At 42.3% G+C, this 19343-nt stretch overlaps 2 protein-coding genes and 1 long non-coding RNA gene across 3 annotated transcripts; 2 read left to right on the top strand and 1 right to left on the bottom strand.

Annotated features, from left to right (window-relative positions):
• Positions 1 to 405: 405 nt before the first annotated feature.
• On the top strand, positions 406 to 6564 carry LOC102702631 (probable transcription factor At1g44810). Its single transcript, XM_006647912.3, has 6 exons — positions 406 to 722; positions 867 to 960; positions 3408 to 3465; positions 3559 to 3602; positions 4042 to 4187; positions 5627 to 6564. The coding sequence occupies exons 1-6, from the start codon at positions 448 to 450 to the stop codon at positions 6240 to 6242; spliced, it is 1233 nt and encodes a 410-aa protein (XP_006647975.2). The 5' UTR covers positions 406 to 447; the 3' UTR covers positions 6243 to 6564.
• Positions 2174 to 3585, bottom strand: LOC107303711. The gene is made up of 3 exons (XR_001549714.2): positions 3262 to 3585; positions 2768 to 3177; positions 2174 to 2595 (listed from the first exon to the last, which is right to left on the bottom strand). It is a non-coding gene; the product is annotated as an uncharacterized LOC107303711 (long non-coding RNA).
• Positions 6565 to 8428: 1864 nt separating the features above from the next.
• LOC102702351 (E3 ubiquitin-protein ligase COP1) lies at positions 8429 to 14578 on the top strand. Its single transcript, XM_006647911.3, has 13 exons — positions 8429 to 9065; positions 10064 to 10141; positions 10903 to 11058; positions 11177 to 11536; positions 11700 to 11854; positions 11940 to 12005; positions 12382 to 12460; positions 12551 to 12706; positions 12779 to 12877; positions 13094 to 13198; positions 13272 to 13451; positions 13814 to 13924; positions 14062 to 14578. Exons 1-13 carry the CDS (start codon positions 8715 to 8717, stop codon positions 14230 to 14232), a joined length of 2067 nt encoding a protein of 688 aa, XP_006647974.2. The 5' UTR covers positions 8429 to 8714; the 3' UTR covers positions 14233 to 14578.
• Positions 14579 to 19343: the final 4765 nt, after the last annotated feature.

The raw sequence follows: 19343 nt of genomic DNA, 5'->3' as shown, positions 1-19343 counted from the left end.
TTATACCCGAAACCCCAACCAATATCAGGTCAAACGTTCGACGTGATACCAAAATTTTCTTTTGTCGGACTAAACACGCCCTAAGTAACACCCGACAAAAAATTATTGTAGCCGTCACCGATTATAAGCATGCCTTGAAATTTGAGCACAGATTAAACGGCCCACTTCGCAGAATTCATCACCTGACCAACTCTGCACATTAACTAGCGTTTCGACACTCTGGTGAAATGGATCATTGCATCACTTTCACCTAAAATTTCCCCTCTCAAAGCACCGGTCACGTTCAGCCAAGAATTTACAATGCGTACACACGGTCAAAGTCACGTACTCACGTAACCCTCTTATCCTCCTCCCCCTATAAGTAAAACCGCCACTCTCGCAGAGTCTCTCATCCAGCGACACGCGCGCGCCAAACACGAGCACACAAGCTCGGCGAACACCAAGAGGATGCAGCTGGAGATCGCGCCGGCGCCGAGACAGAGGAGCCAGCAGGAAGCGGAGCAGGAGCAGCGGCAGCGCGCCGAGGAGGCGGTGGGCGGCGTCGCCAGCATTGAGCCGTGGCTGCACCCGAAGCTCCCCGGCGGCGACGACGACGACGCGGGCGGGGCGGCGCTGGTGCCCCCGCTCAACTTCGCCGAGGTGCACGACGGCATCTTCCGGTCCGGCCTCCCCGCCGCCGACAACTTCGCCTTCCTCCGCTCCCTCAAGCTACGCTCGATCGTGTGAGTTCTATACCTAATTATTACCTATTATCCTCCTCTTCCGTGGGCTTCTGCTGTGTAAGCATGGCGATTGGCGAGGCGGCGGTGAGCTCATCATGTTTTCTGGCGACGGCGGCGACGCCGTGGCGTGGCTGATCGGTGCAGGTACCTGTGCCCGGAGCCTTACCCGGAGGAGAACACGCGGTTTCTGGAGCAGAACGGGATCAAGCTTCACCAGTTTGGGATTGACGGCAGCAAGGTAAATAAACAAGTCGATCATATCATATCATCAGGGTTGAGTCTTTTAATTTTCTCCGTAATTTTCCGCGGATAGCAACAAAGGCGATCTTCGCATCGAATTTTTTTTTTTTTTTGTTTCCTCGGTCGGTTTGGTGCGCTCTGCTTGTGGAGCCAAATTAACAATCTGCATAAACAATTTGCACTGAAAATAGAAACCGGTATCGCAATTACAGTGGATTGCAAGGTTACTTTCGGTAGAGCGCGCTGTTTACCCGTTTGACATGAGCACGCGCACTTGCGTCTTCTGCGCGTTTGCGTCGTGTCGTGTGGCCATGAGCTCGTACTACTACTTTCCGTTAAAAAAACATGGGAACTGGCAAACTGATGCTGGTGCTTTGCTCCGGCAAATCAACGGGGAAACTAGAACAAACAAAAGTCCCTTTCTCGCTTTATCTTTTCACCCTTTCAGCTAATACTTTAGCCTATCAGCTTGAAAAAATACTTATCGGTTCTTGCTTTTGCTAGCCCAAATTGAGAATGTTACCGTAGTGCATGCTGACTATAAACATCCTGTTTAAGCAAAATGCATCTAGTGCACTGCTGTTTTTTGTTGTTGTTTCAGCAATTCGTTTTCCGTTTCTGCCACAAAGGTGTAGAAAATCCCCTTGTGGGAGGACCTCTATATGCAACACTGTCAATTAGCTGTCCCTGTGTCAGCACAGCATCCACAGGGGTTCCATAATTCTTTATAATGTTACAAAAGTTTCTCTTGATAATGGCCTACTCCATTACCAACAGTAAAGCTTATAATTTTTTTGATGATTATCCTGGTTAGGTGGGGTACGATCGTAAGTGTAGCAAACATTTACAGTACTATTTCATCATCATGAGTTTCAGGTCTAAGAGATCCCTGTCTGCAGTACGCCATTATGGTTTTGAGTTCTACCGAATTATTTAAAGCTTAGGTGATCAGTGACGAAGTACACCATCACCTCATCTTTTTGTTTTTCTTATATTTATAGGCCAAAATTTGAATTTTTAACTTTAAAATTCGAGTTGATTTTGAGTTTTTCTCACTAAAGTTTATTTTTCAGACTTATCTTTTAAACCTATATATATATATATATGATTTACAAATTACTTTTCATTTACAAATATACAATTTGATTTTTCTCATAAAAAGCCAAACAACCACAACAGTTGTAGATGAAAAAAATGATGACCTTGTGGAGTTTCCTCTGTGCATTTGGGCGCCTAAACAAAGATCAAGTTGACTTTGTCAATTATTATACTTTATGAAAACTTATGTGAAAAAAGGATCAAGTTGACTCATAGTATAATCGCACTGTCTTTTAACTGTCGAGTGACGTCTGACCAGCGTAATTCTTTCATAAATTTGTTGGCCGTGACTTTGATCCGTTATAACTAACCACACAAGCTAGCATTTTTCCTGTGTACCATGCAATATTTATTCCCATTTTCCTAGCTCTCCACTGAGCCGTTGCGATGGTTTTGTTTGGCGGTGCATATTAAAAGCTCATTTAGCCGTACTGACCTTAACTTTAGTACTCGTGTCACCGCGCGGTAGCATCCACTGCAACAATGGAGGACATATTCCACTGTCTGTTCTTGTTCATGAAGCCATGACCTGCCACTGCCAGTGCAAGTGATCAAATTTGGTCAGCGTTGGCAACTTAGCATTGATTGACATTTGGTGTTGCCGATGATTAACAGCACCAATGTGCTGACCAACTTAAGGCCTTTAGCGTTCCCCGAAAGAAAAAAAGAAACATATAGCCGAGGGAAAAGACACTGAAGTGGCTAACCTTAATCCAACTGTGAATGGAAACTAGTGCTCGCTTGACATTGTCTGGAGATGCTGCTGCTTTTTTGCCTGAACTAACCTGGTTATCTGAAACCACTGAATTAAGAGGGTCACCAATAATAATTATGTCACCATTAGATGGATTCTAGGGAAATGATCAGTAGTAAACCAAGCTTCTTTCCTTGTTGACTAACTGTACTGATAATGTAGTATACTTCAGTGGCATGGCAATATCTTGCATGTGATCTTTCAAGACAGGTGCACCTTATCAGTTACCGCAGTAGCCTGAAACTGAAACAATTAAAACATCCTTTTTTTCCATTTCTTTCTTAGATGGAATTAATTGAATTGTGCCCCACAAATAAGTCATAACCATCTTGAGTACCCGTGTCATGTGAAAAGTGACGTTTCCTGCAAGTTCAAGGCACAGAATTTATCTCTGAAAAGAGAAATTCTTTGTTTCATAATACTAGTGCTATTACTTCCTCAACTTACCCTACTGCCAGACCAGTACTCCGTAGATCATCAATATTCAGTATGTGTCCAACTGACCATCGTCACCATCCTCTTTAATCCTGATAACTCTTAAAGTTGGTGTAATGATGCATAGCATGACAATAACCTGAACCTTGCTACTACAGGAGCTGCTTGTCAACATCCCTGAAGAAAAAATCCGGGAAGCACTCAAAGTAATTCTTGGTATGTGCCTCTACAATGATCTATCCAGTCCAGTGCCTCAAAATTTCGTCACGTATTTGAAACATCTAACTCGTCTCGTTTTGATCAATTTAGACGTAAGGAATCGACCGGTGCTCATCCACTGCAAAAGAGGCAAGGTAGATTTTATTATTTAGGGGGTGTTTGGATACTCCTAGCTTTTTTTAAGTCCCTGTCACATCGAATGTTTGGACACTAATTATAAGTATTGAATATAGACCATTAATAAAACCCACCTCATATTCTGAACTATTTCATGAGACGAATCTATTGAGCCTAATTAGTTCATGATTAGCGAATGTGGTGCTACAGTAAACATTTGCTAATCATGGATTAATTAGGCTTAAAAAATTGTCTAATGAAATAGTCTTTATTTATACAATTAGTTTTGTTATCAGTCTAAATTTAATACTCCTAATTAACGTCTAAATATCCGATGTGACAAAGAACCCTGGATCCTAATAGCCCCTTAGCATTGCAGAGTCTATATCTTCAATTTTCTTGAAGCCTTTAGCTACATGGAAATTCGCCAGTTTCCTGACCTTGCACATGTTTCAGCACCGGACTGGCTGCGTCGTGGGGTGCCTGCGAAAGTTGCAGAAGTGGTGCTTGGCTTCGGTTTTCGATGAGTACCAGCAGTTTGCAGCGGCGAAGGCGAGAAGTACTGATCAGAGATTCATGGAGCTGTTTGACACATCAAGCTTGATGCACCTGACGGCCTCACAGTGTTAACTGAACCGAATGTTTTTTTCCATATCCGGTCCCGATCTGTAATCATGCTATCAATCTAGCAACATATTATCATGTTGCTATTGAAACAATTCACCAGAGAATAATGTTAGAACCATCAATATCCTCATAAATGTATCAATCAAAATCCAAATCCTTCATCTCTTTCTTTTTTGTACTTACAGCTAGTAGTCGCAGATTCTGATAACTAGAATGAGCATTGGAACTTTGGAGGCTGAATATTTGGAACTTACTGCATCGCCTAACATATTTCTCCCTGGATGCAGAAATTTGGGATCTTGTACTCTTCTTGAAATCTGATTGGAATGTGCAACAGTAAAACATCTGCTTTGGTACCTGTAGAAAAGGATGGATTGCACTGAATGCTCGGCTCTCGGTGCTCTAGCCTCCTGTATTTTGACTCCTGAACCCGGGAGCATAAAATCTAGAAGGGAAAAAATGTTGTAAATTCGCTATCAAGTCTAGATGAATCCTGGGCAACCTCAGCAACAAAAACACGAAGAAAATGAATATTAAAAACTGAGAGTTCAACACGAATAACAGAAGAAAAGGGCGTCATTGGAATTGGACTGCATGACTGCATCCATCAACCCTGAAGAAAGATCTTGGTTCAGTTCAAATCGCGAGGGCGACGAATAGTTTAGATTCAAAATTTGCAGATTAGTTGGATCGAAGTCTGATCAAGTGAATACGGAATACGAACCGCTCTCCGGCCTCCGCCTACTACCTGGTTCGCGCGCGTAACGCATGTCGGTCGGATCCCGCGATCGGACGGTCCACACACACCCGGATATTCGTATGGGCCTCATTCCGGCCCATGAACATGTATGGGCCTGGATTTCGGCCTACCCTAATAAGGCAGATGTATTACCAAGCAAGCAAGCAATAAAGTTGAATGAACTAGGATCGCTAGCACTGATGGGCCAATGGCGATCGAAATGAACGGTAGATGCGGGCTACGCACCCAAATCCAACGGTCCAAGTAACCCCAACAAGCCCTATAAAGTATACCGATACCACGCTGAGCAGGGAAAAGTCCAGAGACCGGCGCCGCCACGACCGCTACACACCTCAAACCCTAGGCTCCGGCGATGGTCCGCTCCGCTCGCCCTCCGCCGCCGCCGCCGCCGCCGCCGGAGGTTTCCTCTTCGGAGGAGACCTCCTCTGGCTCGGACTCCGACGAGTCGGAGGAGGAGGCTATCCCTACTCGGCCTGCACCCGTCGTCCCCAACAAGGGAGAGGAATCCGACTCTTCCGATGAGGAGGAATCGGAGGATGAAGAGGAAGAGGAGGACATGGTAAAGTCCTCCGCTACCAAGAGCAGGGCTCCACCGCCGGAGAATCTCGAGGGGGAGGATTCCTCCGAAGAGGAAGTGGATGAACCGTCCGAATCAGAGAAGGCGCCGCCGCTGCCGCTGAATCCGGCTCCGAAGCAGTGGGCGGAGGAGAATGGCCCGAAGAACTCGACGCCGAAGAAGCAGGCTTTCCAGCGCAGCTGGTCGACCGAGGACGAGGTGCGCATCCTCGAGGCGCTCGCGGCTCACCGTGAGGAGCACGGCGCGCTGCCACATGTCGACGCGCTCGTCGCCTCCCTCGCCGGTATCTTCGACAAAGCTGGCTGTGATCGCAGGGGGCTCCAGGTGAAGATCGGTTTCCTCAAGCGCCGGTACGAGGCCATCGCCCAGAAGGGCGAGTCACCCGGCAAGGGTCACGACCGCCGGCTCTTTGACCTCTCCCAGAGGATCTGGGGCAGCCAGGCGGCGAACGGCGCCACGAGGGGGTTCGACGAGATGAGCGAGTTGTACCCGCACCTCGCTGAGGAGGTGAAGGCGTGGGAGGTGAAGCACCCTGGCTTGTTCAAGAGGCACTTCGGCAGGCTCGACGACAACAAGGCGCGTGCGCTGGATATGAAGCTCAAGAAGCAGAGGCTCAGCGAGATTACCTTGGAGATGCGCGGTAGCGACCTGACCGAGAAGGTGGGCAAGGCGATTGCGGAGCTGATCGAGTGACAGGTGAACTGAAAAAAATGAACAGTCGTACACTCGTTCTAGCATGACGTTAAGGTGTACTACCTGCAAACCTGCCTGCAAACCATATGGTGAACAGCAGCTTTACCTTCAAAATGTTTCATCTTATATTAGTGATAGAGTTGGATGTTCTGTGTTCTTGCCTAGGCAATTTGGTTATCATCACCCGAGCTTGCATCTTATTAGTTGAGTTGGATGATCTATGTTCTTGCCTAGGCAATTGGTCATCATCACCTGAGCCTTGTTGATAGCTCTTTTTTTTTGTCTTGTCAGTTCAAATAGATCGATAATCCGGAATCCAGTAGTAAGATTGAACTTTCGTCTTTGGTGTCTTATCAGCTCAGTCACGCAATCCTGAACTCTTTTGACTCTATTATATTGATTATGGTGATAGCAATCTCGATTTCCATGGAGAGTGAGAGAAAGCTGACGTCTCATCTCTTGCTTATGCTTATGTGTTAAAATTTGAACTTTCAATCTTAAATTTGTAGTTAATTTTGATGTTTTCTCATTGTAATTTATTTTCTAGCTGTTGCTCTTAGACGTTAAAAACACCTATATAAAAGTTTTATTACTAAATTATTTTCGTTTGTAGTCTTTTTTCCCTAAAAATGACAAACCATCACCACACCCTAAGGCCGCGTTCGTTTGTGGGATGGGAGGGTTAGTTATCTGGCGCGAAAAATAAAAACGTAGCAATAGATTAATACATGATTAATTAATTATTAATTATTAAAAAAATATAAAATAGATTAATATGATTTTTTAAAACAACTTTTCTACAGAAAATTTTTATAAAAAATACACTGTTTAGTAGTTCGGAATGCGGCTTAAGTAGTTCATCTAAATTTCTTTAAAAGCATCAATATTTCAATCAAGTGTAACGCCCAATATATAAAGTTCGAGGTTAACCACATAGTTTAAGTTATAGCTTTAAAACATGATGAACAACATGGAATTAGGACATGATGAACAACATGCAACTTATAGAATACAGTTCAAATTCTAGCCATTTTAAATATATTTTCTATTCTTTCCAACATGGAACTTACACAAATACAGTTCAAACTCTAGCCTTTTAAATATCTTTTCTATTCATTCCAACTTTACAGCTAAAAAACTAACAGTAATTTAATTATTTTTGAAAAGTTTATGTGCGTTCAACAAGTATCATATTATCTATAGGATTCTTTTGATTCTTTCATTTTTCGTCTATTCAATTTTGAGTTTCACTAAAGTGCATCGAATTTCCGCTGAGAACTAATCTTAAACTGGATCGGTAAAAGGAGAACCCTGCTTATTGACCTACGATTGATAAGTTTAGGTCAGTGTGGGCAGTGTGTTTCCGCTGAGGTCTCGACTCCAACCTCTCGCATGATCAGAGATCAGTGATCAACAGATGAATCTTAAAAACGCAATTCTTAAGTCCAGATGGCATCTACACTACTCCTGTCCATCTCACGCAAAAACAACCAAGCAAGTAGCAGCGATGAGCCCACCCTGAATTCGTGTGGCGGCCACGGGCTCGGGCAGAAAAATAAGTAACCCAATGGCCAAATTGGGGGCCATGGAGATGAATGTACTGCTCCCTCATTTTTTTTTTATATAACGGCCGTTGACTTTTAAGTCCACGTTTGACCATTTGTCTTATTTAAAAAAATTATATAATTATATAATTATTTTATTATAATATGATTTATTATTATAGAAACTTTAATTATACATTATAATTTTACATATTTGGATATAAATTTTGAATAAGACGAATGGTTAAACGTGATTCTAAGAATCTAACAGTATTATATATAAAAATATGGAGGGATTACTGTACTAATCTTCTACCCTGACAGTGATCCTAGAAATACGGATGATTCTTGTCTGAGAGTTTTTTCTAACAGCATGTTGGCGACGGTAGTGGCTGCGTTTCTCACGATAACAACGGGAGCATCATCTCATCACACACCCACTTGTGCAGTGCACCGTTGTTTGTCTCGCAACCCACGAAACCAACCGGACCCAGCACGTCTCCAACGACGCGTCCGTTCGCCAGCCTGAGAAAAAGTTTTTCAGTTCGTCACCGGACCAGACCGATTAAGCAAAAACCAAACTGCTCAGGCTAAACCGAAAGCAAAATTTCGGTCTCCTTCCCGAAGGAGTAACGGGGGTCGCCGTCGTCGACGAGACGGTGGTGCACTGGTGCGTGCCGTGCCTCCCTCGCGGCGTCCCCGACGTGGTCTCCTCCCACCCATACACCCTTCCGCTCCCACGCCCACAGAACCCAATTCCCCCTCCAGCTCCAGGCGCTCTCCCTCCCACACACACCACACCATCTCCACCTCCACCACCACCCACCCCCCGCGTATGCAATTATTCGCGCCCAGTCGCCTCCGCCGCCGCCGCCGCCGCCGCCTGCTAGAGTCGCCGCCGTAAGCACAGTCTGCGTCTTTCGTCCCCATGGGTGACTCATCGGTGGCCGGGGCGCTCGTGCCGTCCGTGCCCAAGCAGGAGCCCGCGCCGTCCGGGGACGCGTCCACGGCCGCCCCCGCGGCGGGGGCGGGGGCGGGGGCGGAGGAGGAGGAGGCCGGGGCGCGCGCCTCCGCCGCGGGGGACGGGGAGGCCATGGCCGACAGGGACCTCCTCTGTCCGATCTGCATGGCCGTCATCAAGGACGCCTTCCTCACCTCCTGTGGCCACAGCTTCTGCTACATGTGCATCGTCACGCACCTCAGCCACAAGAGCGATTGCCCCTGCTGCGGGAACTACCTCACCAAGGCGCAGCTCTACCCCAACTTCCTCCTCGACAAGGTTCGGTGGCTCGCTGTGCTTGCACGCTCACCCTAAGCCTCGAGTCCTCGATTTCATATGAGATAGCTTGGCGTGGCTTCCATATTCTGCCGATCGATTAGGAATTTGGGATGCCTATCCTAGTTTCAAGCATAAGGCTTTTGAATTTGAAATGTCATTCGATGGCATGAGGCTTTTAATTTGAAATGTCACTCGATGGTAGAGAGCTGCCATTGCGGTTTTGTGTGACTATGGATGTGGCTTGGGTTACGAGTCTGAGTATAGCCAATTTTAATAAATGTACGCTGATTCGTTTGTAGCCTGACAATAATCCAGTCCTAGGTTTTTCTATTTTGAGATTAAGGGGTATAATTCAGACCTTTGAGACGAAAGGAGTATTCAACAGTAGTTAGCCCTTGTGCTGCGATCTTTGTACCACAGTTTATGGTAGCCTTGCAGTAGTAGCATGTGTGATAGCGCAGTTTTATTTGACTTGCACTTGCACGGTACGTTACAGTTTGTTGCAAATATAAGGTTTGTTAGGGCATTCCCAACCCAATGACTAGGATGGTGTCCATAACATTAAATAAGTTGCTATTTAGGATGAAAAATGATGTGGCAAGTAAATAAATGAGAAAAGAGAATGAAATCATGTCTTGCATGAAACATGGTTTCTACATAACATTCAAGATATCATGTGAGATAAGTAGCATTAATCTAAAGTATGAAACAATGGTGTTTGCATTGAAAAAGTAGTGTCTAGTACTAGTTTCTTAATGATGTGGAGTTTATGAAAATTATATCTAGTGTTATTTGTTGGGAATGCCCTTAGAATCATCAGCAGTAGACAATAATTTTGTGTCTGTTCTGGTTATCAGTACCTGTTATGTAATTTGCACATCGCTACAGTTCTTCTCTATTCCTGTTAAAACTTAAAAGCTGTAATTATACTAGTTACTTGATACTGGGATTATGTAAATGAATCTCTAAGCATGTTTATCACATTTATGTCTGCATAGGTCTTGAAGAAAATGTCGGCTCGCCAAATTGCAAAGACAGCATCACCGGTTGACCAATTTCGATATGCACTCCAACAGGTCAGTCACTTCACATGTGTTGTTTTTGAAGATTTGAACTTTTGGCAACTCCTTAAACATAGCAGTATGCACCTAAATGTTTCTATACAGTCTGAAAGTATTGTTTAAGTAAACATAGTGACTAGAATGGACGATTGTTTGTGTACCTTAACTGTGGTTCTGATCTTCAGTCCACAATTGCGTTCTACAGTAAACAGGCTTTTCTCTTGCGTTCTACTCCCTTTATTTCAGAATGTAAGACTTTTTAGTTTTGGCTAGATTCATATGGATGCTAATGAATCTAGAGACATATACAAATTATATACATTCATTAATGAATGAATTAAGGTAAGGGTAGAAAGTCTTACAATATGAAACGAAGGTAGTAGTAGAATCTAAGTTACTGTGGCCCCTATCAAAGTGTCTTTTGTTCCTTTGCGCTCATGACCTCATGATCTCTATTGTCCTCTTAACTGGTATAAGCCAGATGATAAACCAAATGCCGCAGAAGATAGATTTGCCCTACCATGGTTGAAATGGCGTCTTTGTAAATGGGAGTCTAGTTATGCAATCGCAAGTTCTCCTACCAGTATGCTCTGCTGGTTTTCTTTTGTCACTTAGTAACAACTTGATGAGTTGGTTAATTTTAAATTTTCATCAGACAAGTGTCTTTTGTTATTCTATTTTAACCACACTCACCCACCCGTGTTCTAAACAAGTAGCAGATGAATGATGACCGAACATTATCATTTTTTTTAGTTAAATTCTTCTTTCTTTTCTAGGGCAACGATATGGCGATTAAAGAACTAGACAGTCTTATGACTTTGATCGCGGAGAAGAAGAGGCATATGGAACAACAAGAGTCAGAAACAAATATGCAAATATTGCTAGTATTCTTGCACTGCCTCAGAAAGCAGAAGTTGGAAGAGTTGAATGAGGTTTGTCTATAAAAATTTTATATTATGCAGGGTTTTTTTCTTGCCACTTTAACAACAGAAATCTTTTCTGATATATGTTCTATTTAATGATATTAACATATTAACTCTTTTTATACAGATTCAAACTGACCTACAGTACATCAAAGAAGATATAAGTGCTGTGGAGAGACATAGGTTAGAATTATATCGAACAAAAGAAAGGTACTCCATGAAGCTCCGCATGCTTTTGGATGATCCTGCTGCATCAAAGATGTGGCCCTCGCCTATGGATAAACCTAGCAGCTTCTTTCCTCCCAACTCCCGGGGACCACTTAGTACATCAAATCCAGGGGTTTTACAGAATAAGAAGCTTGAATTGAAAGGTCAAATGAGCCATCAAGGATTTCAAAGGAGAGATGTTCTCACTTGCTCAGACCCTCCTAGTGCCCCTATACAATCAGGCAATGTTATTGCTCGGAAGAGGCGGGTTCAAGCTCAGGTTTGTTTCTCCTATTGTGTGGTTGATAGGTTGTTACCATATTGCAAGCATGTAGATAACAAAGACTAGATATAAGTTTTTTTTTTTTGGTTCTTATGTAAGATGAAATCATTGGTAATCCCATGCCATTTGTTGTTGTCTAATGCTATGAGGCATATTGCAGTTTAATGAGCTTCAAGAATACTATCTGCAAAGACGGCGTACTGGAGCACAATCACGTAGACTGGAGGAAAGAGACATAGTTACAATGAATAAAGAAGGTTATCATGCAGGACTTGAGGATTTCCAGTCGGTGCTAACAACATTCACGCGATACAGGTCTGTTGGTTATTTACATTTGTAACACTATATTCTGATGGTTATTTGCCTTACCATGCTTTTGTTCTCTGTCATGTATGCTCAGTCGCTTACGTGTAATTGCGGAACTAAGACATGGAGATCTGTTTCATTCTGCAAACATTGTATCAAGGTGAGTACTACTACAAAATGTGTTTTCTTTTCCCGTAATTTGATCTCGGCAGAGTTTATTTCCTGTGCTTCAACATGCTGTTGCCAATGAGCATGTTATCGTAGCTGACTCCTGATCCCTGAGGCCAACATTGGGGCTGAGGAGAGAGTGTGAGTTTTATAATGTATTATTGGCAAACATAACTTGTAATAGCAAACATAACTACTATCTTTATTGCTAGTATTTATAATGTATTACAGGTAACAAAAAGTCTGTCTGGTTTGTGGGTGACTCAGTGCATAATTTTCATTTCCTTGACTATCTGTAGTATTATATGTTTTTCAGTCACCTACCTTAAATGAAAATATGGAATCACATTGATATTTCTTCAATGCAGTATCGAATTTGATCGTGATGATGAGCTATTTGCTACCGCTGGAGTCTCAAAGCGCATCAAAGTCTTTGAGTTTTCTACAGTAGGTTTCTTTTTCAGGAAATTTCTTCTGGCCATTTCTGTATCCTACATATTATTTGAAATTGCTCAAATTTGGCCTCGTATTTCATAGGTTGTTAATGAACCATCAGATGTGCATTGCCCAGTTGTTGAAATGGCTACTAGATCTAAGCTCAGCTGCCTTAGCTGGAACAAGTACTCAAAAAATGTTATAGCAAGCAGTGACTATGAGGGTATAGTTACTGTTTGGGACGTCCAAACCCGCCAGGTATACTTGCTCTGTTCCACAGTTTTGTTATTTCGAACTAGGATTCAAGGTATTTATGGATTGCCTTTGTAGAGTGTGATGGAGTATGAAGAACATGAAAAGAGAGCATGGAGTGTCGATTTTTCTCGTACAGAACCCTCAATGCTAGTATCTGGGAGTGATGATTGTAAGGTATTTGAGATTTCAATGGTGCAATTACTACTGCTATTTCCATAAGCAAGAAAAAATAGTATTAGCTCTTAAAACAGAGTAAAATATAACCTGAACGCGTCGCAAATTATGCAACATGCTTTGGTGGTATATTGTTTTATTTTATTAGTTTGGCATGAACATTTTCATAATGGCACATTCTTCTACCTTGGCTAACCTACTGCTGTGTATCCCTAGGTCAAAGTGTGGTGCACAAAGCAAGAAGCAAGTGCCATCAATATTGATATGAAGGCTAATATTTGCTCTGTCAAATATAATCCTGGGTCAAGCCACTATGTTGCAGTATGTTCCTTTGTTTTTTCTTGACTCATTCAAATATATGATCGTTTACTTACCAGATGTTACATTGTTGCAGGTGGGTTCTGCTGATCACCATATTCATTACTTTGATTTGCGAAATCCAAGTACACCTGTGCATGTTTTTGGTGGGCACAAGAAAGCTGTTTCTTATGTGAAGTTCCTATCCACCAATGAGCTTGCATCTGCCTCAACCGATAGCACATTACGGTTATGGGATGTCAAGGAAAATTGCCCTGTATGTGTCATTGAGATCTTTCTTGCGCTGCAATAATGATATTAAAGTTTGACCTCTTGTGCGTCTATAACTTAAAAAGTCATGTTACGATACGCTCTATTTCCTGGGAAAAAACTCTTTTTTACCAATTATAAAAAAAACTATTCAAAAAGTTTTTGTTGTTTTTCTAAATCCTGGTCTTTAAAAACCTCAGTGAGGTCTGTAATTTTTGGGTAACAGTATTTGTGTTCACCTTACTTTTTTATTAGCCCATATATTAGTATTGCTTGGTTTAGTTGTTACTTCATTCTAGGCTTGAAAAAAATGTCTCTGGAAAAACATGTTGTAGGCCTTTTTTTTAAAAGGGTTTTCCTTTTTTTCAGGTAAGGACATTCAGGGGGCACAAGAATGAAAAGAATTTTGTTGGACTGTCTGTAAATAACGAGTACATTGCCTGTGGGAGTGAAACAAATGAGGTTTTTGTTTACCACAAGGTAATTGCAAGCTTTTTGCCTTCTATTGTTCCTGTATCAGCTATTCAGCATTCGTGCGCCATGTTAATTAACTGAGCAGATTAATCACCTATGAATCCATTTACCATTCTAACTTCAAGTAACATTGCACCATTCAGGCTATCTCAAAACCTGCCGCCAACCACAGATTTGTAGCATCTGATCTTGATGATGCAGATGACGATCCTGGCTCTTATTTTATTAGCGCAGTCTGCTGGAAGAGCGATAGCCCTACCATGTTAACTGCTAACAGTCAAGGCACCATTAAAGTTCTTGTGCTTGCTCCCTGATGGAATCAGTGGTTTTCGTGAGATCCCTAGATAGCTTGTATATTTGATGTATACAGTTGTTCCTTTTAGTGCCATTATAACCCCAAAAGTCGGAGTGGAGGGATTACGGATCTCCAGCATAGAAGGCGCGAAGTTTTGATGGTAATCAGCTGACATAGGGTTTCGAAGGCTCGAAATGTGCATAGTCAGAATTCTCATGTATAGATGTAAAACAGCCATGTTATTGGTTAAATATGTAACGTGAGAAATGAACTTCAAATAAGCTTTGTTTTCTACACATCGATGGTATATTGGATTGGATTGCCGGAAGACAGGTTGCACTGAGCCGGTAACAGCAACACCACAATCCGTTTGTCACGCTTTTACCAAATAGGAATGGTTCATTTATTCTTCTCATGATCTTGCGCAGGGCTAACATATTGCACCTGTTCGTGAAGTGGCAAGTCTCCAGATCGTTTCTTTTTACTTATTTAAGATTTTCCAGGATACGCCATCTACCATCTGTTCTTGTCGTTTCTCCATTGAAATTTCAATCCCAAGTCAGTTTTGAAATTCTCGGTATCAAAATGGTGATCACTGTCTGTAAGGGCTCCTTCAAAACACGGGATTGAGAAAATATGAGAACAGAAAAAAAAACATGTTTTTATAGAAATGTAGATGTAAAATAGATGAGTGTCATACATTAAAAAAAATTGTTTGAATAAACGCTGGGAAAAAACAGGAATTTATCCCTTAGAGGACTTGAGAAATTCCAATCATATGCTTTAAATATCTACATAGAAAAAATATATTCTACGTAAGATTTGAACCACACACAATTATTGAGGGATCCTTTGATTGTAAACTCTATTTTTAATGGTGGCTCAAGATCTACTTCTACCAGCACCAAACCCCAAATGTTAAGCCAAGCTCCTCTACTTTCTTTTCTGCTTCCATTCACAGATCTCATTTGAAACACCCACAGACAGCGACTATGCCGGCTGCCGCATCGCAGTTTTTGTAGGCTTTACTTACCCGTTCGGGCATTCAACCAACGTACACGAGACGGACGGAGAGAGAGAGAGAGAGAGAGAGGAGAAGCAGCTGCAGCTACAGCAGATACTGCAAGAGGCGTGTGGCCTTTCGAGCGCGCAAGCGTTCCCCCGGTGGGTTTTGGGGTTTGCGCGCCCGAACCAACGGAGCCACCGCCGACCGGCACCCCGCCCACCCACCAACGTCCAGTCGTTCAACTCCATCCGTCCGCTGATCCGCACCTCCGCTGCGCCGCTTGTGGGCCGCGGGTTTCAGCGGCACCCCTGATGGCGCCGCTGCACGTGTCCCCTCCCCCGCGGCCGCCTCGGCCTCTCCTCTCCTTCGAGCGCAAACGATGGCTCGTGTGTAGTGTAGTGGCCGTGCGATGCCGTTTTCACGGCTCCACGGCTTCCTGCCCTCCTACTCTCTCGTAAATGTGCACATTTCGATTTCAGCCGACTCTAGACGACGATGTTAACGCCGTAGCCTTGGTGGAGAGAGCGTGTGGCTGCGCTGTGGCTTTCACGGCGTGCTTGTTGTCCTGCCACCGCCCACACAGATCCGCTCCGCGGTGAATCCGCCGAACAAGCGGGGAGCACAAGAAATATCTCTGGCCAAGAGTAGATTGGCGTCTACCAATCCAGGAGGCCCGGTTTTGGCCCGTCGTGTTCCATTTCCAGCCATGGGTTGGGCTGGTTTACAATTCTCAGATTTACCTACCCGGAATTGCGCTTACTACACTCTTGATGTCTCTCATGTTATTCGTGCATCTCCTTTTCTTTGACGCAAGGATTATGAACGCAAGAAAGCTCCACATTGAAGAATATCTAAACAAGCCGGGTGACGTCAAGAAAAAAGGTCCCAGAAATCCAAAATAGATCATCATGTTTGAATCCCCATTATTAAAGTTGCACTTTTTATCACTTTTATGTTCTCTTTGGGGCTGCATTAGAGTGTAACCATTAGTTCTTCCAAAGGGCCGACTGAATTCGATACGGCGCTTTCGCTATACTGCAGTTACATCTCGGTTCGTTTGGATGTGATTGTATCCTTATTCATCATATTTTCTTTTCTGAATTGTGAAAAGCGCAGAATATTCTAGCTCTTTCTCTGAGTAAAAGATTGGCAGATTGGCAAGTTTTTTTTTGTCATGTAGCAGGTTTTCTTTCTTTATGAGACGAATCCAGCAGATGCTATGCATACGGTGTGCAGCACTGCAGCAGTGATCGTGATTGGATCGATTCTTATGTGAAGGCGTTTTCTTAAGCAGCTCTTCGCTTTCTCGAAGCTAGCTGGTATTCTGATGGGGATCTTTTTCTTATTTCTGCAAGTGGACTAGCCTAGCTTTGTATTACATATATAAGCAGTGATGTATCCTGCACAAAACAAGAATATCATCGAGCTCTGTGGTTGATTGAAATATTCTGTTGTCCTTGCTGTGTTTGCTCTGTGTCGTTCATGCACTGTGAAATGCTCATTGCGGTGTCCGGAGTCGATAGACATCGAGTGTGAAACAGCTGGAACCGTAACAGTTAATCGGCAGTATTGCAATGCTACCATTGATATAAAAAACCATGTGTATATTTGTAAATAAAATAAAATATATAAATAAAATGTTTATATATGTGTTCTGTTCTTAGCGATTTAAAAACAGAAGCTATAAAATAAATTATGATAAAAAATCTTCAAAATCAACTACAAATTTTAAGTTAAAAATTAAATTTTAAGTTATAAATATAAGTATAAGCGAAAAAATGAGGACGCCAGAGTTCTGTACAGAGGCCACCACTCCATGAACTCTGAGAAATTAACATTGACAAGGAGACGATTCTACTCATTACCATCGACAAATATGAGGTATACAAATACTATTGCATAAGGTTTTTTCCTCCATTTGTACCATCGTTGTCAAATGGCTGTTATCTGAGCTCCATTAATCCCATACAAAATGGCCATTTTATCCATAGAGGTGTAAAATCAGATTGGGAGTAATACTTGAGATATTCTAAGGGTAGAATGGACTTTTGGCATTGGGTAAATAGAGGTCAACGGATGTCAATGGCAAAAATGGGAACATACACTTGTAATATCATATTTAGTAAAATAAATTTCGTCGATGGCCATCCGTATGATTGATTACTTGTAAACTATAATTATAATGATATGCTTCGAACTAAACAAATTTGAGATAAGTGAACATTTGCCTCGATAATAGTAGTATGCTATTTTCTTAGAGAAGGATTTCGTATCGTTCTTTTTCTTCGTGGGGAATAGCTGAATCCGCAAACCAGTATGGTTTTGTCCAAAGTATTGCAGGTTGTCGTTTCAGAAACAGTGAATCCGAATTCCGAAAAGTGTACTGGCCCAGAAGGAAACTGGGTTTAGGCGGGTGTAGCAGCTTAGGTTAATTTAGCTAGCGGAAATTAACTTTTAAAAAAAAACCTTCAATCCTGTAATTTCAGGTTTTATCCGCCCTTCTCTTGCATCAAGAAACTGTTTATTTTCTCCTACGACAGCTACTCCCTCCCAACTTTTTTCATGACGTTGGCTGGAGGGAGTACTATACGATACCGGGGTTATACGATACCGGGGTTTGTCTTTTTCATTAAAAAATCAAATGATATATTTTTAAATAAACAAAAATATGAATAAAATTTTTTATACATATTTTTAGCGATCTAAATGTTAATGCTAAAAATAAACTTTTATGAAAAAACTCAAAATAAACTCTAAATTTAAGGTTGAAAAATCAAATTTTGACATATAAGTATAAGCACTTTTTACCAATATTGAAAAAAATACCTCGAGATACTATATTTTTCAGTATAAAATTTTAGTACCTTAAGATAGAATTTTATACTAAATATTTAGTACCTCAAGATATTTATCAAGGATGGTAAAAAAATCCCTAAGTATAATTATAAGAAAAAGATGAAGGTGTAATAGTTATTTCAGACAATGCTGCACTAATCGGAAAACAGTTGTACTCTTTAAGTAGTTTGCAAACAACAATCTAGACCATAATCGAGCCTAATAGTCATAAGGATAGATATTTAACCACCTACTCTACATAGGACTAGAGACAAGCCAAAGATGCCATCCTCCCATTGTAGACAAACCATCCTGGCCAACCACGTTTCTGATGGCGAGTCGAACACTTGAGCGTCAGGAACGCGGGAGGTTGTCGCATGCACCTCGCAAAACACCGGACCCATATAAAAGAGAGAGAGATATATATCTCAAGAAATCAAGAGATGGCATGCAGTGGCAGGGTCGTCAACTGGGGAAGGCTGGACTCCAGAAGCTAGCTACCAAGCCACCGCTCGATCGATCGCTAGCTGCTCTCCTGCCTGCCTGCCTGCCTGCCTCTGGACCAGGGCTTGGTCCAGTTGGCCCTTGGCGATGGCTGGAGGCAACTCCTGCTTGGAGTCGGCCGGCTTTGGGATCTTGAGAAGATGCAGCTACAGTGTAGCTGCTGCTGAAAGAGACCAGCAGGTGAGAGAAGTATCCTCCTAGCTTCCCACCGGTTACTTGGCCATTGGAAAATGCCATGCGCCAAGCCATTGTTAATTACTTACCCCGCTGCTGCTAACTTTGGGTGAAGTCAATCATTTGGTTTTTCATTTCCTTTTTAGTGGGAAAGTAGGTTCGTCTAGTTATCAAATGTTTAAGTTTTAATTCCATTAATTAAATTTGGTTACTACTGTTAGATAATAATCTAAAGTCATGTACGCAAGTCAAAAAGTCCAAACATACCTTTCTTCCAGCCTCCATGCATTGTCCGTCCGTTTAACAGTAGATGAAAAATCAAACGTTTGATAATAGCAAAAGTGGAAAAAGTATCTTACTATCTTATTATGTCTTGTGATAAGATACTCTTGCATCATGATTAGACTAACATTATTCCGTCTGGTTAAATTAACAGTGAACCGGTGTATCGCTGGTCATGCATTAAGGCCTTAATTAATTTTTGTGTGTCCGGCTTGAGAGCGAGCTGGGAACATGCTGGGTTTATGACTCTGTGCTCTGACTTTTGACTTAGTTTGTGAGAAAAAGATTCAAGTACAACTTGCCCTCGTAGTTACTAAAATTACAAGGTG

Source organism: Oryza brachyantha, chromosome 2 (genome assembly GCF_000231095.2).
Source record: "Oryza brachyantha chromosome 2, ObraRS2, whole genome shotgun sequence".
Lineage (NCBI taxonomy): Eukaryota > Viridiplantae > Streptophyta > Magnoliopsida > Poales > Poaceae > Oryza > Oryza brachyantha.
Note: the sequence above shows the minus strand (reverse complement) of the source record. Positions and strands in the feature narration are given on the sequence as shown.

Excerpts from the sequence above, each read along its gene's own strand:
- LOC102702351 (XM_006647911.3), top strand. The coding sequence starts at position 8,715 with ATGGGTGACTCATCGGTGGCCGGGGCGCTCGTGCCGTCCGTGCCCAAG. Across the intron at positions 9,066-10,063 it reads CCAACTTCCTCCTCGACAAG|GTCTTGAAGAAAATGTCGGC; the intron begins GTTCGGTGGCTC and ends ATGTCTGCATAG. Across the intron at positions 13,452-13,813 it reads ATGTCAAGGAAAATTGCCCT|GTAAGGACATTCAGGGGGCA; the intron begins GTATGTGTCATT and ends CCTTTTTTTCAG.
- LOC102702631 (XM_006647912.3), top strand. The coding sequence starts at position 448 with ATGCAGCTGGAGATCGCGCCGGCGCCGAGACAGAGGAGCCAGCAGGAA. Across the intron at positions 723-866 it reads CTCAAGCTACGCTCGATCGT|GTACCTGTGCCCGGAGCCTT; the intron begins GTGAGTTCTATA and ends TGATCGGTGCAG. Across the intron at positions 4,188-5,626 it reads CTGTTTGACACATCAAGCTT|AGAGAAGGCGCCGCCGCTGC; the intron begins GATGCACCTGAC and ends ACCGTCCGAATC.